Source organism: Phalaenopsis equestris, unplaced genomic scaffold (assembly GCF_001263595.1).
Source record: "Phalaenopsis equestris unplaced genomic scaffold, ASM126359v1 Scaffold000715, whole genome shotgun sequence".
NCBI lineage: Eukaryota > Viridiplantae > Streptophyta > Magnoliopsida > Asparagales > Orchidaceae > Phalaenopsis > Phalaenopsis equestris.
This window is the reverse complement of record NW_018165155.1, coordinates 116878-139517: the sequence shown is the minus strand read 5'-3', so window position 1 is coordinate 139517 and position 22640 is coordinate 116878. Positions and strand designations below refer to the sequence as shown.

Here is a 22640-nt window from a genome sequence, read left to right as displayed (position 1 = left end):
TCCTGCTGCTTCAACTCTACGTTTCATCCTTCCGCTACCTCTGCAAAAGTCCCCATCTTGCCACAAAGAGGAGAAACACGCATATCAACAAAACTGAAGAAGGTAACACCGTGCTCAAAGGCAACAAAAAAAGAGGCAGTGATAGAGGCAAAAGCACTGCACGGTAGAAAGAACCCAATGAGCCATTCCTCTCCTCAACTGGCTCAGACCGTCGAGAAGGAAGAGTAGTTAATGGCGCTCGAGGTGGAATAAAGAAGCAGAAGTCAAGCAGCTGTCTCTTGATGCTCTTATCCTCCCACTGCAAACATTCCCACCACATCTTCTCACATTGAATTTTCTTCAGCTTGCTGCTTCTTATCTCAGGGCCAAAGGGAAGTTTTACCAGCTTTAGGCACCCAGAAACCTGCAGAGATTCCAATGCAGGGAAACACAATGTTTGGCTACAAATTTTACGCAAGCATGGAAGTTCATCCAAAATCATTCCTTTCAGTTTAGGAAATGCCTGTTCGGCCATTTTGATTGCATTTGCTTCATTTCCAATCACGTCTTCCATCCCAGCACATTCTTGTAGCTGCAAGTACTCCAAAGATGGCAGCTTTAGCACCCAGCTAACATTCTTCAGTTCATCACATTTGTATATTGTTAACTCTCTAAGGCTTGGAAGCAAGTCTTCGGCTGTGACTCCTCTCCAACTTATCTCTTTCATTCTTCTCAGCTCCAAGAACTGCAGAATCTCAAGACTCAGAAGACAGGGGCCATGTGCTGCTGCAGTCCTCTTCACCGCCGGTTCACGAGAAGTATCGACCATCATAAGCTTCACCAATCTGTCACAGTTCATGATGGTCAGCTCCCTGAGCCTCTTCCCAATCCTTCCATTGGTGGTTCCAAGCAAGTCTGGGGAGAGCAGATCAAGGGTTCCTTGGAATCCCTCAAGATTGTTCATACATAGCCGTCTTGTGCATACACCAGAAAGCTTGGATAGCCTGCCTACAGCCTTAACTGATACTACCATGATACCTAGGGCCAATGCTGATTTGCGGTTCTTGTCCCTGCCAAAGCACTCCAAGTCCAGGATATCAGCAGCAGATCTACATCCTTGACTACTGCTAGAACCGCCGTTCCTGATATCCAAATCATACCCATTGCCACTGGCTGAAAGATCAAGCACCCGAAGCTTCGAAAGTCCTAAGAGCACCTTCCTAGGTATTGGCTTCAGATTCAGAGTTCTGTAAAGCAGCAAATACTCCAATTCTTTAAAATGTTCAACATCCATAGGTAATGAATTCAATCTTGTATGACTTAAATTGAGGTATTTGAGCTTCGTGAGCCTACGAATGTCAGCAGCAATCCCAGTATTCGATAAATCCAAGTAGGTGAGAGCAGGCATCCGAGCAAAGAATCCTGGAGGAATGCTTGTCAATGACATATTCCCCTTCAGTATCAGTGTTGTCAGCCCTTCACATTTTGCCGGCAAAGGAACTGCTTCAATGTCATTATACATGAAAGAAACACTCTCAGCATTGCTCCAATTGAAATGATGATGCCCGGTTTTCAGAGAAGAATCCAGGGTCACAATCCACTTCTCCCTGTTCACTCCATAGTCAGAAGCAATCCACAGAGCAAGTCCGCTGATGGTCTGAGGCATCCTCACTTCACTCTCAACATCGCCAGGAGTCAGCAAGCTTGCACCTTTCAAGGTGTTAATAACATGGCAGCCATGAGAGTAGGCTGCACTGATATCAACCTCGTTGATGAATCCAAGTCCCATCCAACATTCAATAAGCTCTTCGCTGCAAATGCTGTAGTTTTCCGGCCACAGAGCGCAAGAAAGGAAGCACCTTTTCGCTCCATCGTCTAAATTATCATAACTAAGCTTTAAAAGGGGGAAAAATGACTTGCCCATGCCTGGAAAATTTGCAGACGATTTCTTCAAATTTCTGTCCGCTACGACCCATTCTTCATAAGTCTTCTTCGATGACAGCGCTGCACCAGTGGCCGTAAGAGCAAGCGGCAGTCTTTGACAGTAATCGTTGATGATTTCTTCCGCAATTTTTCTTATTCGGTGATCTGAATTTAGGGTTTCGAGTCCAACTTTCTCAGAAAACAAAGCAAACGCATCATCGCTGGCCAAGCAATCGAGGCGGACAAGACGGCAGTTACGACCCATTCTATTACATACTTCCTTATAACGAGTCGTAAACACAACGGCGCGGTAAAGCGGCGCGGCTGCGGGTTCAGGGATGCCGAGCAGTGTTAGGTCAACGACATCCCACAGATCGTCGAGAAGGAGGAGGAAGCTGCGTCGTTTCAGGCAGTTGAAGATGGATTGGGTTATGTCTTTAACAACGGCGCGGTAAAGCGGCGCGGCTGCGGGTTCGGGGATGCCGAGCAGTGTTAGGTCAACGGCATCCCACAGATCGTCGAGAAGGAGGAGGAAGCTTCGTCTTTTCAGGCAGTTGAAGATGGATTGGGTTATGTCTTTTGAGGACGCGAAAGGTGGGAGTTTTAGGCCGAGGTGGGAAGCGATGTGGCGCTGTACCGATTCGGGATTGTAGGTTAGAGAAGCTTCGGAGAAGATAATGAAATCGAAGGTTGCAGAGCTGGTGCGAGCTTCGGCGTACAGAGTGGTGTGGATGGAGCGAAGGAGAGTGGTTTTGCCGACGCCGCCGGGGCCCCAGATTCCGATGAGAGAGTCTCCGGATTTGAGGCTGTGAAGGATGGTGTTCAGGTTGGGTTGGATTCCGATGAAGTTGAGGTTTTTGATAGAGGAAGGGGAATTGAGAGGAGGGGGAGGGATGGAGGTGGGGGGAGTGAGGGGAAGGGTTCTGCTGCTTCGGACGAGGACTTTCTTACCCATGGGTCGCGACTTGGTGGGAGAAAGATTGGGAGTGGCTTTTTTGTTGTGTCAAGTGATTGATGGTTGGAGAAAATTTGGAACTTGGAAGGTATTTTTTTTTTTGAGTTCAGCTTGTAATTGGGCGTCTGGATAAATTTTTTTTTCTAGGAGTGGAAGGAGCTTCCTTGATGCTTTCTCTGCCTGCCAGCTTATGTTTAGCCGTGTGGGAAGTAGTGGGATCTTGAATTTTGGGGAAGCGGACTTCATTTTTATTGACTTTGTCATAAATGAGGAAATTCTGCTAATGAATAAAAACAGTGATTTGCAAACATATGTCAAGTGATTGATGGTTGGAGAAAAATTGGAACTTGGAAGGTTTTTTTTTTTTTGAGTTCAGCTTATAATTGGGCGTCTGGATAAATTTTTTTTTTAGGAGTGGAAGGAGCTTCCTTGATGCTTTCTCTGCCTGCCAGCTTATGTTTAGCCGTGTGGGAAGTAGTGGGATCTTGAATTTTGGGGAAGCGGACTTCATTTTTATTGACTTTGTCATAAATGAGGAAATTCTGCTAATGAATAAAAACAGTGATTTGCAAACATACGACAGCAAACAATCGAATTTACCCTCTGACATCTAAAACTTACTAACCTACCTTCTAAAACCTTCGCACACAACACACAAGTATACCACTCTGTCAGCCTCCGGTCTTTTCCAGTTTATCCCGTGCGAACTTCTTCTCCTCCAGCAAACTCCCCATTTTTCTCACATCTATCCCTCCAAGTAGCTGCCCCAATACTGGCATTCCTCATGTGCAGCCCAATCAATCTCGCATCTCCCTTCTGATGGCCTTATGACTTCACCAATCTGGCGAGCTCGTCATGACCAATGTTCTTCCTGCCAGGCATGGGAGCATAATGCGTGGAGGAAAAGGCAGTTGTTGTACTGCCATGCAAGACGGCGAGGCGTTCACGAGAAGAGGCTGGGATTCAGTGACGAGGAGAGCGATTGTGAGTGTGGATCCTGATGTGGTAAGGAGAGTTGGAAATGAAGTGTGCAGTATAGGGCAGTTTGAAGAGGCTTTGAGATTCTATGACAAGACGACGGTGATTTGCCCAGAGAGCTCTGCTTGCAAAAGTAGTAGAGCGCTTGCGATTTGTTTAGGTAGGCAAGTCAAGGCTTTGAAGAGTTGTAAGGCTGTCAAGCTGGATCTTTCCTTTGCAAGAGCACACCGCTCTGAGGTTGATATCAGTGCAGTCTACTCTCATGGCTGCCATGTTATTAACACCTTGAAAGGTGCAAGCTTGTTGACTCCTGGCGATGTTGAGAGCGAGATGAGGATGCATCGGACCATCAAAGGACTTGCTCTGTGGATTGCTTCTGACTATGGAGTGAATAAGGAGAAGTGGATTGTGATGCTCGATTCTAGATCAAATGCTCTATAGACTAGCTGAGCACAATTATTTTTGCTTTTTGGATGGATATCCTGGATACCACCAAATACATATTGTTTCTGAGGATCAAGAGAAAACAACTTTTGCTAGTCCTTATGGAACATTTGCTTTTGAGAGAATGTCATTTGGATTATGTAATGCACCTGCAACATTTCGAAGATGTATGATGTCAATTTTTTGTGATTTAATTGAGAAATGAATAGAAGTTTTTATGGATGATTTTTCAGTTCATGCTTAGATCACTTGACAAAGCTTCTAAAATGTTGTGAAGAAACAAACTTTGTTCTTAAAATGTCAATTTATGGTTACAGGAGGAATTATGTTGGGACATAAGATTTCTGAGAAATGCATGGAAGTAGATCTAACAAATATTCAAGTCATTGTTGAATTACCACCCCTACTAATGTTAGAAGAATTAGATGTTTTCTGGTACATACTGGTTCTATAGACGCTATGTTATAGACTTTTCTAAAATTTCCAAGCCTTTATGTCAACTTTTGGAAAAAAGATGCTAATTTTGATTTTAATGAGGAATGTCTTAATGCTTGTAATTTATTAAAAGAAAAATTAGTGACTGCACCTATTATTATTTCACCTAATTGGACAAAACCTTTTGAATTAATGTGTGATACTAGTGCATATGCTATTGTTGTTGTTTTAGGGCAAATATATGATAACATTTTTAAACTAATATACTATGCTAGTAAAACCCTTAATGAAGCTCAAATTAATTATACCACTACTGAAAATGAATTATTAGCTATAGCATATGCTTTTGATAAATTTAGACCTTATCATATTGGAACCAAATGTATTTTGCATACTAATCATTTGCTATAAAGTATTTAATGATAAGAAGGATGTAAAACCACAATTAATTAGATGGGTCATTCTAATGCAAGCGTTTAATTTTCAAGTTGTGGATAAGAAGGGTGCTGATAATCAAATAACTGATCATTTGTTAAAGCTTGAAAAAGAAAATGATGATTTTATGAAAAAAATAATGAAAATTTTCATGATGAGCAATTATATGGAATTAATGAATATTGAGTTTTGTGGTATGCATATATAGTGAACTATTTAGTTAGGAACATTTTACCCTATGGACTAAATAGTCATCAAACTAAAAAGTTCATTAATGATGCTAAATATTATTTTTGGGATGACCCTTATTTATATAAACAATGTAAAGACTTAATTATTCGAAGACGTGTACCAATTGAAGAAACCTAAAAAAAAATACAAAAAATGTCATAAATTAGATTTTGGGTTTAATAAAACTGCATTTAAAATTTTGCAATCTGAATTTTATTGACCTAGACTATTTATAGATGTTAATCATTATATAAAAATATGTGATAGATGTCAAAGAGTAGAAAATATTTCTAGAAGAAATGGAATGCCCTAAATTGTACTCTTGAAGTTGAAATTTTTTATATTTGGGGTTTAGATTTTATAGGACCTTTTATACCATCTTTTGGAAAGGTATATATTTTAATAGCTGTGGATTATGTTTCAAAATTCATTAAAGCAATTGCTTTACCTCGCTGTGATGCTAAAAATGTTCCAAAAATTTTTGAGGCAAGTTTTTTTTACCAGATTTGGAATGCTAAGAGTAATTATACAGATGAGGGAAGTCCTTTTAAGAATATAATAATTGAAACATTAAGTCAAAAATATGGAATCAAACATCGAATTGTCACAACTTATCACACTCAGACTATTTGGCAAATGTATCCAATCAATAAATTAAAATAATATTGGAAAAGATTGTAAATTCTAATAGGAGAGATTGGTCTGTTAGACTTGATTCTGCATTATGAGCTTATATGACTACTTACAAAACTCCTATAGTAATGTTGCCATGTAGTCTCATATATGAGAAAACTTGCATTTGCCTGTTGAATTAGAGTATAAAGCATATTAGGTTATTAGAGAGTTTAATTATAATCTGAAAGATGCTGGAGAGAAACGATTATTGCAATTAAATGCGATTATTGCAATTAAATGAGCTTAAATGAGCTTGACAAGATGAGAAATGAATCTTATGAGAATGCAAGAATTTATAAGGAGAAAATAAAAATGAGGCAAGATCAAAGAATTTTGAAAAACATTTGAGCATGGACAAGAAGTTTTATTATATAATTCAAGATTGAAATTATTTCCAGGAAAACTTAAGTTCAGGTGGTCATGACCATTTGTTGAGGTAAGAGTTTTTCCAAATATAGCTGTTGATATTTAAGATCCTAAGATGGGAAAGATAATTAAGGTAAATGGACATAGGTTAAAAGCTTCTATAAGTGGAGATAGTGCTACATTTGAGGAGATCACAATGTTGAGTCAACCAGATTAAAACCTTGAATATTGTTGGGAGGCAACTCATAGTTATCAGCGTGACTGAATTGTTTGTTGATTGTTGTTGTAATGAAGATTCGAAGTTATTTGGAGTCTTACATATATTAATGAAATTGAAGATGAGACAAAAAAAAATCAGATTTTGAGAAAGTTGGCCAGTTCGAGTAACTTAATTTAAACTGCCAAAGTTATGTTTTTTGCCCTCTTTTTCTCTATAAAACAACCTAGGACTGGAATGGAAGCATCCCTTCAACTTTTCTAAGTAATTTGGAGAGATATGAGAGTAGAAAAGTGGTTTCTAACTTAGAGAGATTATGGAGAGCAATGACAATGGGAGATTTGAAGATGAGAAGATGATACATAAGGATACTCAGACTTATTTCAACAGATTTCTTGCATTGAGTTTGGAACGACTAATGAACAAACTTGGGAAGATTGAAGGTGAGATCTCTCAACTATATACCAAGTATGAAAACTTGTTCCATCTGTTTGAGAATTTTGATTGACAATTAAAACTCCAATTCAATAATTTGACAAGTTTTCAAGAGTATCAAGTTACTATGTATAACACCAACAAGTGGATTGATGATAAGTTAAAGTTGGAATTTCTTCGTGTGCCTTTCTATCATGTTTATGATCGTAACTTCTTGGAGGGTGAATAGAAGGGTGGCTACATTTTTCATAACTGGTCTTAAGTGATTCCATAGAAAGATAAATATCTTACTAACTAGTTCTTCTGTATAGTGTGCCGATGTTGTCTTTGTTAAGGCTTTAGAACTTTTGGATGTTGTCTTTTTATTGTATTGGTATATATCTATGACTGTGTTGTGTCATTTGTATTAAACATATTATTAATATAAGAAAACATGTTATGTGTTGTTGAAAAAATGAATACTTTATATGTTTGAAATGATGGATTGGGTATTTGAATGTTAGACTTTAGAATGACGTCGAACCAAAAATGACCATTAAAACTGGAAAATTAGACTTTAAACATCTTAGATTTTTTGTTCTTTGTCATGATATAAAAGATTTTAAACATCTTAGATTTTTTGTTCTTTGTCATGATATAAAAAATCATAAATTTCTGGATGTGTTTAAATGGCGCTATAGCGCCGAACCAAACTGAGAGCAGGTTTTAGGGCTCGAACCACCGGTTGACGCCATTTTTTACCTTAGTTCATCTTCTTCCTCCATTATTTTGCATTTTTCTCCCTTAGGGCTTGGATTTGTGCTTGATTTACTTGGAGATAAGACTTCAAACTCTAGATTTCAACATCTTTGGGTAAGATCTTCGTCTTTTCTTCGAAAATTTTTTATTTTACCATATATTTCTTCCACATTTTGGGTTTGGCCGAAAATCTCAGAATTTGGTGGAAATGTGAGAAATCCATGGGTGAATGATTATTTAGTTTAGAATATGTTTGTTGGAGCCTAAAAATCAAATATTTGAGATTTATTAGAATTTATTTTTAGGATTTTCTAATTTAGCATGGTTCTTAAAATGAAAAGAGGAAAAGGAAAATGAGTTTTTGATGTTGATAAATTCGTTAACATGAAATCACAGGACCAGTACAACAATCAACAATCTAAGAAACTGATTGCAGAACGAAGTTTCCTTCATCCTGGTGGAACTATTGAATATGTGATTGCAGAGCGACAATGGGAGAGCTATTTCACTGTCGTCGCTGTGATTTCAGTTGTTAGAGAATTTTATGTGAATTTGCTAGATGAATCTGATGATTTGGTTTATGTGAGAGGGCATTATGTGGATATAATTTCTATTCAGATCAATCAAATTTGTAAGCTGCATAGTGTTCTTACTTTTTTCTATTCTGAGTTTCATCCTACTGACGATGAATTGGACGAGATTATGCAATTTTTGACTGATGGTAATGGAGTATGGAAGATTAAGAATGGACGTTGGGTAAACTTTTCAATCTCGAAGCTAAATGTTCATTCTCGTGCATGACACTATTTTATTTCTAATAGATTGCTTCCTACTAATCACTTTAGTGAGGCAACTCGGGAAAGAGCCACATTGAACTATTGCATTCAGATGAACAAACCAATTAATATAGGCTCTTTGATTTACAAGAATTTGCTCATTTATTCAAAGGGATGAACTAGTGGAGGTATGAGTTATACTGCTCTTATTACTACCATGTGTGTGAATCTGAAGTGAAATATGAGACTTTGGAAGAAGTTTTACCATCACATAAACCTATTGGGAAATTGAATTTTGAGATGTACGGAAAACATACTAGAGTAAGATCTTCTACGTCAGCTTCTTCTTCAACTTCTAGACCTTGTACATCTGGTACTACTTCACTTGATACTATAATGAAGCAATTATTTATTCTACAAAAAGATATCTTAACATTGCAGAATTAGTAGAAAAGTTTAGAAGCCCATCTTTATTATAACGATGAGTATATTGCAGTTAGGGCAAGTGCGATCGCACGGGGGAGAAGGGCACGAGAGGGATGTTCTCCCTAAACGCACTTCATCGAAGCGGGACGTAGGGTCGATCCCGTGGCTCTCTTCTCTTAAGAGATTAAGAACGACATTTTTAGCCCGCCCCCACAAAACGCGCAAACCAAACTTCGATCCGACATTTTTTTAACGCCAAACACAACAATAAGCTGTGCTAAATGCACCCTAAGTCAGTTAAGTTAAGTTTGTGTTTGATTAAGGTGAGTTGATTTAAGAGTTATCATAATCTAAAGGGTAGAAAAAGGGATAAGTTTTTTGGATGGAGGAAGCCATAACCTAAATACCTCTAAATAGGAAACTATAAGCAACCTGATATAAATTTAGGAGTAACACACCTAGTAAAGATGCCCATGCCCTTCCATAGTCTCGAGTACATTGGTAGCCTCAGACTATTAACCACTGAATAATGAGAGTTCTCCCTTATCGTGTTATCAATGACTTAAGATAGTCCTTTCCGCTAGAAAAGTAGTTGTATCTTAAGATAGTCCTTTCCGCTAGAAAAGTAGTTGTATCTTTATCTATAGCATGAGCTACTTCATTCTAGGATACTCGTAGTCTTCGGGGTAGGTCAATTTATTTTATATGCCATAGTCCTTAGTTATAATCTATCGGGGGAACCTAATATCTAACAGAGGACTTTTAGACTGGACTAATCTAGGGTATTTGTATGGCGATAGTTTTTCATCTACATTTGTTATCATAAGGTCATAGTTTGGAACTATCCTAAGGTGTGGTTATAAAAATTAGGGTTGGTTGATTTTAATTATTTTTGAGGTTTGATAATTAATAGTGATTTGTTTTCTCCTAGAAATTGTCAGTCACGGTGATAAGTCAAGGGTTTTCTAGATGTTGTTTGATTATTTTTCCGTTCTAGGTGAAGTTTTGGTCAAATTGTTAATCAAACATTGTTTTTCATCCTATATTTCAGTTTTCTTCCTAAAGTTTTATTCTCCCTCCCCAGGTTTCAGTTGTGGTCAAGAGATATATTCTGTACAAATGAAGCTAAATTTTTTAATTTAAATTTCTCATAATAAAGATTTACATATATTTCTATTAAAGTAATAAAATATATTCTTTTCATACAAAAATATCGGATTTTACTGAAAATAGTTTTGTCATTCAAAAATAGTTGAGAATATATGTTTCTTTATTATGTGTTATTTAAATTAGGACAACTCAAGACTTAGGTTGCGTTTGGGGCGATTACTATTTTTCTAAGAACCTGTCGTAAAATTATTTCCAGGATAAATATCATTTCAGAAGCTGTTAAAAAGTTGTTGATGAAAAACATTTGTGTTTGAGAAATCTACTGTGTTGTTGTTGTTTCTGATAAGAAAGATTGTTTTTCATTTATACATGTAATAAATTCAAATAAGTGTAGTTTTTAGAATATTCAGAACTAAATAATAGAAAAGATGCTACTAAAAAATTAACAGTCCAATCCCAAATACTCTAATACATAAATCTAATATATATATATATATATATATATAATAAAGGTATGGTCAGAGGCTATTATACGAGCCTCCAGTCATTCCTAATATATCTAACAATTTGAATACTATCCTTTTAAGACTCAATGAGCCAAACACGAATGGACAAAATTTTGTTCGTGTTCGCTTTATTTTTATATCAAGTGCAAAAAAATTGTGTGTTTGGCTCGCTTTCTTAGCGAATGAGTCGAACATGAGCTCTTAAGAAGCCGAACACGAGTTGTTCGCAAACAACGAGCTGTTTTGATAGCCCTAAGCTTAAGTAAGTACGCACATTTCATCCCCTTACGACGACTCTGCACGACAGTCTCAGCCGCGATGGTGTTTATCTGGGAAGTTGTCTGTTTGCACGAGGTGCTAGAATCAATTGTATCGGATTGGGACAAGGTGTCCTTCAACCACTTCTGGAAGGAGCTATTTAGGTTATAAGAGACGGTCTTTAAAAGGAGCACTGCATATCATCCTCAGACCGATGGGCAGATGGAGGTGGTCAACAAGAGCTTGGAAAGCGGATGAATACATGAGAGGTGCAGTTTGAACAGGGGGCATGGTCAACTTGAAGCTGAGACCCTATCGACATATGACATTGTTCATGAGCGAGAAATTTTCACTAAGATATTTGGACCATATAAGGTGATGACACACATCGGTGCGGTGACTTATCATCCGCACTACAATCGGTTAGTTTCCACTATCATCCGCACTACAATCGGTCTTTCATGTGTCACAGCGGAGACGTGCTACTGGAGATCACACAACTTTGTCTACACTACCGCCGATGCTGAAGGAAGAATTGGACGTGAATTTGGAGCTATTAGAGATTGAATGAGTGCACCGAGGAGTAAGGGAAGCCAATGAGGTACTGATTAAGTGTAAAGGGTTGTCAGACTATGAAGCAATATGGGCGCCTTACGAGGTGGTCCACAATTATTACATCCTTTTACCTTAAGGACAATTTATCTTTTTGGGAGGGGAGTAATGTTACGCCCAAAATAGTGTTGATCCACCCTGGACCAGTCAGAAACAACACAACCGACCCATAAGTGGGATGGTCTGAGTTGCGTGAGAGGCGGAGCAAGAAGGGCATGCCGTAAAAGAAGCGAAGCGGGCTGTAGAAGCAAATCAGGACAGGGTGGGGTCTAGTAGGGTCATAATCATGTATTCAAGGAGGAGAAATTAGAGAATTTTGGAGGGAAAGTTTTTGAAATGCTGGGAGGGGATTCTATTAAAAGGGGATAACATAGGGTTTGATTTCTTATGTATATTTTGTTGTGACTATTATTTTCTTTCTTCTTGTGGTGTTCCTAGCGGCGTCTAGGGTGTGAGAGAGATGATTTACCTCTCGAATAATAGATCAACCTTGTATTTTGTTTGTTTTCTTTTGACTTTGTAAGAGCAGCCCTTGTTTGTGTTTCTTCCATCTATTTATTGTCGTTTCATCGTGGCTTTTTCATGGTTTTTGGTGGCGAGTCGTATCACTCTCCTCTTGTTTTATCGTGGTGTTGACCTCATCCAATGAAGGAATCATTGCATGGGTTAGGAGGATTGATCTCCTCTGATCAAATGCTGGGTTCAGATTCAAATAAGCCAGAAGCTACATAGTTCTCATATATGCAAAGATCTCCCCTTTCTGCACCCCAGATCATTACGGCTCGACATCTATGAGAACTGATCAAAATCTACCCACATAAGCTCCAAATCTATGGGGTACTACTAAACTATATATTATTTTGACCAACTCTCTCTATCTCACGGTGAATTTGAAACACTCTCATGTGGTTCTCAGCTCCAACATAGATCTTATTTAGCTCCACTCAGATGTCACTCATCTTTCGAATGCCATCCACGAATGAGACAATCGATGGAACCATCGAGTTGAGTAGCTAGGTGTAAAGAAAGACATTCACAGTTCTCCACTCATCCCTCTAGCATTGTTACTCTTTGGCTTGACTCATGTCAAATATGGTTCTAGTCTCTTACCCAACTAGAGCAACATCGATTTGACATGACCAAATCAGGTATGCGGCCGACCCATCAAGTTTTTGATCCACAGGAGGGAGATCTAGCTTCATCTTTGTAGGAGCACGTGCTGAGGTAGCAGTTCTTGTCGAGACGCTAGCTCCCTCTGTGAGACCGACCAAGGCCTTCAAAACTTGAGGATCTCTCTTCCCCAAAAGCTCCAAACCTTTGCTCCAATTTAACATGCACTTTACTCTGCCACGTACCAAGCCACTCAAACCACTCTACGACGTTTCGGTAGTAGAAGGTGTCGTCAGTTTAATCATAGGGAAAAAAAAATATTACATCAGGACTCTGCACGTAAGTTACGTGCGGAGTCCAATGAAATTACGTCGTGGAGTTGATTGGCCCGGTAACACTAGAAATATTTCCCTCGTGTTATTCAGGTGTTATTGTGTGTTATTCAAGTATTATTAATGTGTTATTATGTTATTATAACACTGGGAATATTCCCAAAACACAATAACACCTGAATAACATACAATAACACCTGAATAACACACAATAACATCTGAATAACACGAGGAGAATATTCCCTTGTGTTACCGGGTTGATCACCTACACGGCGTAATTTCATTGGACTTCAAAAGTAACTCTACGTGTGGAGTCGATGTAATATTTTTTCAGTCATAAGGCATGCTCGAGCGCGTTTTCGATTACCTAACTCTTTGCAATAACAATGATATAGCAAGGGTTCAAGCTGTGTTCCGGTAGTTGTCTTCCCAGCCTGTTGCGATATGCTCGTTGCCTTCCCAGCAAGCTGTAGTTCTTTTGTTGCCTTTCTAATGAGTCGTGATCGCATCATTGCCTTTCAAGAGAGCCGCAATCTGTTTATTGCCTTCCAAGTGAGCCGTGATCCCGTTGTTGCCTTCCCAGTCATGGCTGCTTTGGGATATTCAAGCAGAAGGAAAGGAAAAAAATGGAGTCCCGGGGGTCTCTGCACCTATCCACGCCGATGGTAGAGTTAGGGTGCTGATACCAGGAAGAAATGAGTACTTTGGTAAAAATTAGGTTTCATTCATTCATGAGTCGGGCTTTTATGAAACTTTATAACATTTTTACAAATAACTCCTAGACCTCTTCTAAATTTCCTATTTACAATTAGAACCCTCAACAAAAAAGATATAAGGGTAAATTTTCTTTCTTGTTTCTTATTTTTCTCAATCCCTTTATTTCTCTACCATCCAGAGTCTCTTAAAACCTTCCATTACATCTCTACCCTTTTAATTTCTTGCTCCTGTTTCCTCTTAAGTAAATGACAAAGGAAGCAATGTTGATTTCCATTACAACAACACACAATATAAAAATTAAATAGAAATGCTATGATCATGGAATTTTGTCCTAACTTTGTTTCTACATCATCCTTTTCATGTATCATCACCCCTAAATTTTTCCATCAATTAAATGATCCCTCACAGTTTTCACGCCCATACGCATCACCACATATTATCTTATGAAGGAGTGACCACATCACCATAAGAATTTCTACAAACCCTAACACCTTCCATATCACAAAAATCAAACCTATTTTAAAGGATTAAGACATGACAACCAGGCCGGCTCCTCAACCTACTTAAAAGTTCAATACCCTAATACATTCAAAAGAGGGGTGGCACCGAGCCGAGTTTGATCAAATTAGTAATTGAACTAAAAAAATATTGATTAATATGGTTAATATTACACTTACAATTTCTATATTTTATACCTGTTCAAGCAGCAGAAACACTCGAATTACTTTTAAAAGATTGCAAACAAACAAGCCAATGTTGGTTTGATTTGGTTTATTATTTACATTGTCTAAATAAACTTATTTTGTCTAATTTTTGAAATTTTATTAAGCAAAAAAAAAAAAAAATCAAATTTATTATATATTTCTTTATAAATCCTATTTCTAATTTCTATTTTCTTAAGAGCCATTTGAAGTATTCAAGTGAATCTCAACCTTCTTATTTAATTTAGCGAAATCTTTTCTTCCCATTATGGAAATTTATAGGCTCTTTAATAAGTCCATGCATTACTCATTTGCATTTTTATTTCTAGCATTTGCATCTATGTAATTGTGCCGTGTTGGTTTTGTGTCAATTTGACACTAAATGTTGACCACGAGAACTGGAAGAATAGCCCAAAAGTGCTGTTACATATTGGCTTTAATTGGGAAAGGAACGTTAGACTGATTACACGAGGATAAATTCAAAATTTCCTATTTGTTATATTCTTGCCACTGACCTGATCAGATTATTTCGTGCGTGTTAGTGTTCAGCTGAATTTGGTCTAAATCCTACCTTGTTTGACAACAAAAACAACAACCCTTTATCCAGCTAAGTGGGGTCGGCTACATAAATCATTTTTCTCCATTGCATCCTATGGATTGTTATATTTTCATTTAATTCGAATAGATTAAGATCATTTTTTATACAATGATGTCGAAGTCTTTATAGGTCTACCTCTGCCTTTCTTAACATTAGTCGAAGCTAAAACCTCTACTGTTATACCCGGATCATCAAATGGTTGGCATTTAATGTGACCAAACCATCTAAGACAACTTTCTCTAATCTTGTCCGCCACTGGAGTTACACCTTCCCTGAAATATCATCCACCTATGCTTTCTCATCTCAACAACACTTAACTTTATTTTATGCTTCTCTTTTAAAGGCCAACATTCTGCGCCATAGAGCATTGCAGGTCTCACCACCATTTTATAAAATTTTCCTTTCATTTTAAGCAGCACTTTTCTATCACACTGTAGTCCCGAAGCATTCTTTTTAAGCGGCACTTTTCTATCACACTGTAGTCCCGAAGCATTCTTCCAGTTTAACCAACTTGAATTCTACTAATAGCATCCCCATCTATATCCCCATCACTTTGAACAATAGACCTGAGATATCTAAAATGTTTACATCTTTTAATGATTTGATCAACCATATTTACAACTCTATCACTAGAGCTATTACTAAAATTGCATTACATGTTAGTTCTACTCAAATGAAGGCCTTTATACTCCAGTGTAGACCTCCATAATTCAAGATTTTTTTGAATCATTACAATTCTCCTCTTTTCTTTTAGTTTTCTTACAAAAGTTTTATTAGGATAAGAGTATCTTATAAGATATTTATATGTAGAATGTTGTATGTGCTTGATAAAAAGTTGATATAAAATATATAGAGTATCAATTTAAATAATTGATCATTTCATTTAAATTAGGGGTGTCAAATCGGGTTCATGGGCCCGATTAGTTTCTAATCTAAAATTGAGTGGACCTGAAACTGCTTGGCTTGAACCTGACCCGAACATTAAATAGGTCAGAAAGTCCAGTTCGAACTTGACTCGTCTTCAACCTGTTGACCTGACACGTGTAACCCATTTAAAATGAGGCATAGCAGTAATTAATGTTCAATTTGGGTCAAACTCGGGTCAACTTTGAGTCATTTTTGGGTTGACCGATCAACCTAAACTCGACCTGAAAATTAAATGGGTTAGGATTCGTAACCTAAAACTAAACTGAAAAATATTTCGGTCAACCCGAACATTCAAGGCAGGTTGGTGTTAAGTGTGTCGGGTCAATTTTTGACACCCCTTAATTTAATTAACTTCATTTACAAGTTAGGTCTATTGTACCATCTCCATTCGTTTGGGCATTCTTGTGTTAGTTGTTACATTGTGTTAGCTTTCATTTCATGAGATATTTGCTTGGGAGGTTCGCCGTCAACCTTCTTGGTTAACATCTCTTTTATGTCCAGCAAAAATGGCGAGGCTGAAGCAGGCGAAAGAAGAGGCGGCTGAGTTTCGTGCCCAGCTGGAGGCTGAATTTCAGAAGAAACTTGCAGAGGTCAGGTTTAATTGTGCTTTGATAATTTGCGTATCATGTAATTCCAGGCTGCTAAAAAGGCTAGAGTTTGTTAAGTAGATACCGTGCGATAAATGTCGAATGCCGTCTCAATGTTTGAGGAGAGTTTTTAAAAATTGCGTTTCCTAATTTCTATAACACGCGGACCGCGGATATATCGCCGCGATCCCCGTTCGGCCTCTAATGTTTACTCCCTTACCCTCGCCAAGCCCGTAAGTCACGACTCTTCCTCAGTAATCGCCACCAACTCGAAGACTCCTTTCCTCCACCTTAGTCGCTCCACCCTTTTCAAACCCTATCCAATTACTCATCTCTCTCTGCTCCCAACCCTAATAAGAACCCTAATGAGCTGATCGGGCCTAGATCAAGGAGGTTCCGTGGCGTGAGCGCGGTGCGGAGCTGCCGGCAAAGATGACGAGGAGGTGTTCTCATTGCAGAAACAACGGGCACAACTCACGCATGTGTCCGAATCGAAGAGTGAAGCTCTTCGGTGTTCGCCTAACCGATGGCTCAATTCAGTAGAGCGCTAGCATGGGGAATCTGTCTCTAGATCTACTGGTGGCTCCTCTCCTGTTGATGTCATGGAGACTTCCGACACTGCCGCTGATGGGTACACATCGGAAGATTTGGTGCAGGGGTTGTCTATCAGCTGTCGCGAACGGAAGAGAGGTTAGTTTATGGATTAATGATATTTCTGCCAAATCTATTGGATTAATTGAAGATAATCTTTGATTTTTGCTTAGCAATTTAATTTAGTATTTTTTTAATTCCTTTGTGTGATTTTAGGGCTATACTAGGATGCCATCATGAGAAATTGACAATGATTTCTTGCGTAAGAAGTGAACATATTATGCTTTCCAGTTGCAAATGTGATTCTTTATACATTTAAAGGTTTGCATCGTTATTTTTATTGGTGTTTTGGCTTTGTCTGCATTCTGTTTTGGCTGTGAGGTTGTGAGGGTGCTTTGTTCCCCCTTGATCTTTAGTTGGGCAAGCATTTGAGATAAATGTGCTGGCATTGGATTGTATTGCAAAATTTAAAATTTAGATGCCTTCCTGACATTTATGTCCTGTTGCTGGTATAGATGCCTTCCTGACATTTATGTCATGTTGCTGGTATAGCTAAGGGGTGGACATTACAACTTTTGTGTGCCAGCTTTTTCATTTAAAAAAAAAATTGCAAATCAGCTGTTTACAAAGCACACAAACCAAATAGCTAAACAACTTATCCAGAACAAGGGGCAGATTGGTCATTTATCCAGAATAAACTGTTTTCCAAACACACAAACCAAACAATCAGTCAGCTTATCCGGATCAGCTTGTCATCAGCAGATTATCAGGATAAGCTGCTTATCAGCACAAGCTGGATAAACTGCAGCTGCCCCAAACAGACCCTATATTTCACAATTTATACATTAGATATATAAATCCGTACAAATTATACGGCATGTATGCAAATCCTCCTCATTTATTTGGTGTTTAACCATGTGTGAGCCTCCTTTTCTTTTTAGGCTGCCTTTTTGCTCATAACAAGTCATTTGAAACCCACTTTCTTGGATCAACCACACAACATCTTCTGTAGCATTATAGAATTCCAGAAATTTCACATGTTGGATTTGGTTTAGATTGGTCATATGGAAGGTGAATTTGAGTTTAGAATTGAAATTGGGGGAAATTGAGACCAAATTGATGAACATTTGAGGTAAATTTGGGGAAAATTGAGTCTTTAAAGGTAATTTGGGGGTTTTGGTCAAAATGGTCAAATTGACTTATGTGGCAGTTGAGAAAAATGAAATTGAGAATATTTGGAAGGTTTTGGAAATTTTTGAGATTTTTTTTGGTAATTTTGAAATTTTGGGCTAAGGAGGGGCATTTTGGTAATTTGGCAATTTTTGATGATTTTGGGTAATTTGGATATTTTCAAAAGGTATGAAATGATTTTTGAACAAATTTGGATATTTTGGGTAAATTTGGGAATTTTGACCAAATTTAGGGTTTCAATGGTACTGAGGTAATTTGGGGAATTTTGGGGCAAAATGTCAAATTGAGTATTTTGGTAGAATTAGGGTGTCAACCATCATAAATGAGCTATGGACCAATGAGAACCTCATTTGGGTCCTCTATGTTAGAGGACCATCTATATGAGTCTCCCAAAGGATCGAGGAATCAAAGTTAAGGAATTTTGGGTTTAGGGTATTGAGTGATTGTGAGTGAGGTGATTGTAGTTAGTGCCTTAGCTCTAGACCAACGCCTAAAGTCAACCCTACGGGCAAGCAGTCCTATGGGAACTCTCCTTGGGCTCCCCCATAATGACCCCACCTACTAAGTGCTAGAGGTTAGGACCATTATCAAGTTGAGTAAAGAGGAGTTTAGAATTTATAATGGTGAGGGTTCTTTTTCTAGTTTTCTAGGAATAGTCAATACGAAAGACCTATGGCTAGACCTAGGCTACTAAAGAGGAAAACTAGGCCTTAACCAAAAGTGAGGTCAACGATAACTTACCACTACGATCATCGTGACCAACTATGACTTACGTGGTCCACAACTTGTGCAGCTTCAAACTTTGGCCCAAGTACCTACTAACATCGTTACAACTCACCACTATGACCTACATGATCAATTACACCTTACATAATCCACAGCTCGTGAAGCTCCCATTTCAGCCCCCGCGAGCTACATACATCATTACAAGTCACTACTACGACTGACGTGACCAACTACGACCTACGTGGTTCACAGCTTGCGCAGCTCTCGACTCCGACTTTCATGACATATGAACATCATTAAAACTGACCAATATAGCCTACACGTTCCTTAGTTCGTGCAACTCCCAACTCCTACCCCCAAGGCCTACGGACGTCATTACAACTCATCACTACGACCTACATGATCCACACCTCATGCAACTCCTAATTCCGACCTTTGCAGCCCACAGACGTAATTGCAGTTCACTGGTATGTTGATAATTTTTGTATTTTTTGTTACATATATTATTGCATTTAAGATGACGATATTACACTTTTAAGTAGATTTTATGTTGTAGCAAAAACGGGGATGAATGGAATCAAAATTAATCGAATCAGAACTATGGAAGCAAAAAAGATGTTATGGTTCCTAGGCACAAGAACTTGGTGCCTAAGCGCCAGAACAAGTGATTTTGGAGTCAAAATAAAGAGTTGATGGAAATTCAGTGCTGGACTTGTAGTGCTGAGGCATTGTACTTGGAGCGCTGTGGTGCCATCTTGCGGCACCTAGGAACTAGACTTCAGATAGATTTCCCGAGCGCTCAGAAAACCAACACTGTATTTGTAGCGCAGGGGCTCCAGAAGAGGAGCGACTAGGCGCCGCGACACTAGCACCTAGGCGTTGTAGCTTAATGAATAGTAGTGCCCTAGCGCCACTTATGGGTGCCCCAATGTTGGTGCCCGAAAATTGGCAATTATGGTAGTTCAAAACTTGAGTTTGGGAAAGATGTATAAAATACTTGATCACAAATTAAGGAGGGCTTGTTCACCATTTTTCTTTTGTCAATTCTACAGGGAGAATTCTGGAGGAGAAGACCACACAACTTGCAAGAAGATTAGGAGACAAGAAAAGAGTGTTTGTGAGGATTGAGAGAGTTTATTGCTTGATATTGGAGACATCTTTATCCTGCTTTATTGTGCAGGAGATGAGTACAATTAAGTTGTATTTTCTTAAGCATTTCTTTACAAAGACTTGGTTTTGATGTTTATTTATAATACTAAGTTTGTGTTGATGAAAGTTGTCATGAATAGTAAATAGTTTACTTGATTATCTCTTTAATTATGATGGTTATTGGATAAAACTAAAAGTTTGAGATTGCTTCACTTGATTTGATTTTGAGTGTGTTGAGTTAATTTGTGAACTTAATTTGCCTTCTGCCAGGACTAAAAGTTTGAGGATAAGAATCTTTTGCTTGCTAGGATAGATTTACTTTTTAAATTTAGGATAGATAAACAGCTGAATTAGTAAATCAAAATTTTCATGCATAGGTTGAAATAATAGGTTGGAACTTTTCCTTCATTGAGTTTTCCTCGCTCCCTATGGAATCGACAACCAAACTCAAATTTAATACAATTGATACACCACATATATTTATTTGAGCAGCTTGTGCTTCACATCACCTGATGCGTGCCAAATTTTTGGCACCGTTGCCGGGAAATAACAGTAAATTTGATTTAGGAAAATTTTAGTTGACCTTGTATTTCTTGGCTTGAAAATGCTTTATTTTTGTTCCCTGTATGTATATTGTTGTCTTTATTTATTAAATTTAAGAAATTCCTTGTTTAATATTTGCTTAATTGTGCAAGGGATTCAGGATCCCCTGTTTAATATTTGTGATGTGCTTTTATTTGTTTGTTTATTATTCTCTTTTGCTTAGAGTCACTTTGCTAGTGAACCTAGTAGGTGTATTTGTAGTGCAAGATCGTTAGACCTTGAACCCTATCACTCTGAGCTCGAGAACCGTTAAAAAAATATAAAACAAAAAAAGACTTCAACAATTTTTAGGAAAGATGACGAATAATCTTCAAAATAACTAAGAGGTCCATGCATATCAAGATATGCCTAGACCTCTAAGAGGTTATGTTAACCCTACGGTAGATGAAATGCACCCAATTATTCATACTCTTGCCGTAAGAGCCAATACCTTTGAACTGAAGTCTGCTATCATCCAAATAGTGTAGACTTATCAGTTTGGGGGGACACCGGTGTCTCCAATGACGCCGTGAGGCTAATGCTTTTCCCTTTCTCCTTGAGGAATAAAACAAAATTGTGGCTAAAGTCCTTAGCCCCTGGTTCAATTAAGGCTTTGTTTGGCGCAGCTGCAACTTCTAAATTTTTTAGCTGCAGCTGCGCTGTCCCAGGAAGCTGCTTCGGGGAAGTTAGCTGTCTGTTTGGTGCAACTGTGTGAAACCAGCTGTCGGTCAACTGTTTATGAAAAAATAACTATTCCGCCCCTCCAATAAAATTTTTTAAAACAAAATATAAAATAACTTTTATATTAAATAAATTATTTCTTAAGCAATAAATTTATATTAATAAATAATTAATTACTTTTAATAAATAAGAAAATTTATATCAAATTATTAAGAACATAAAAATATATTTATAAATTAATTAATTGATCATCAAATAACAATATATAAACTTTAAGAAAATTAACTTAAATAAAATTAATGTAAACCCTTGCAATCACCAGCCTTTAAACTTTAAGAGAGATTATGAAGCATATTTTCCAATTTCATCGTTTTAAGCTTATTGCTTGATGGTTTTAAAAAAACAAACTCTGCATTCGCATATAGGCTTGTGAAGCAGAGATTACCGGAAAAAATTAAGGATAGCTTCAAAATCTAAACTTGTAAGAAAACCAAGACATATGACATTGTAATTTCTGCAGATTATGGTATTTAGATGTTTTACAGAAAAAGTAAATTCAGTGGAAATGACGATTAAGCAAGAAATTACAAAACAGGTCTTAAATATGTATATACATAAGAATTATGTGGTATGTATGTAAATTTTCCTTACTTTCTTTATAAAATAACCTTATGCTGAACCTTTAATCAGACTAATTTCTGATTTACAGATTTGACAATCTGCCATATTAAAGCCTTTTTACCTTCAATTTAGAAAGATTAATCTGCATCTACCATATCTATGAAGATATAGCTCCAAATGGGAAGAAAACTAAAAAGCTATGAGATGAGCTTTAGAGGAGAACCCAGTGCACCTAGCTACCTTAAAAATTTTCTTATATTTATTAAGATTGCCTAGAAAACACCTCAAAGCTATCTTCATGGCCACCGATGGTAGGCGGCGGTAGCGGCTGATGGTGATGAGTGACGAGTCTTTACAACAAATGGTGTATTAGAAATTCGTCCAAATCGGTAAATTCTAAATACATTAAAAATGAACTAGAGAATAAATTACAAATGCACTCTTTTTACAACAAACCAAATAGCCTCGCTCAAAACTATCCATTAAAATTATCATAATTTCATTCACTTTCCTGCATGTTCCGAATATGTCTCACAAATAAATGTTTAAGATGTCATATCATTTAGAATAAATATTTTTGCAAATAAGAAAATAGAATCATAAATGGCACTACTTATGCAATTTGTAT

General features: G+C 37.6%; 2 protein-coding genes across 5 annotated transcripts in view; one reads left to right on the top strand and one right to left on the bottom strand.

Moving 5' to 3' along the window:
- The window catches only part of LOC110030396 (eukaryotic translation initiation factor 2A), a 121835-nt gene that overhangs the window by 4552 nt on the left and 94643 nt on the right, over positions 1–22640 (top strand). The window lies entirely within an intron of this gene.
- LOC110030399 (disease resistance protein RPS2-like) lies at positions 7–3099 on the bottom strand. Its single transcript, XM_020733097.1, has one exon. It carries the CDS (start codon positions 2855–2857, stop codon positions 35–37), a length of 2823 nt encoding a protein of 940 aa, XP_020588756.1. The 5' UTR covers positions 2858–3099; the 3' UTR covers positions 7–34.

Bases quoted from the DNA above. Each gene is read 5' to 3' on its own strand.
- LOC110030399 (XM_020733097.1), bottom strand. From the start codon at position 2,857: ATGGGTAAGAAAGTCCTCGTCCGAAGCAGCAGAACCCTTCCCCTCACT.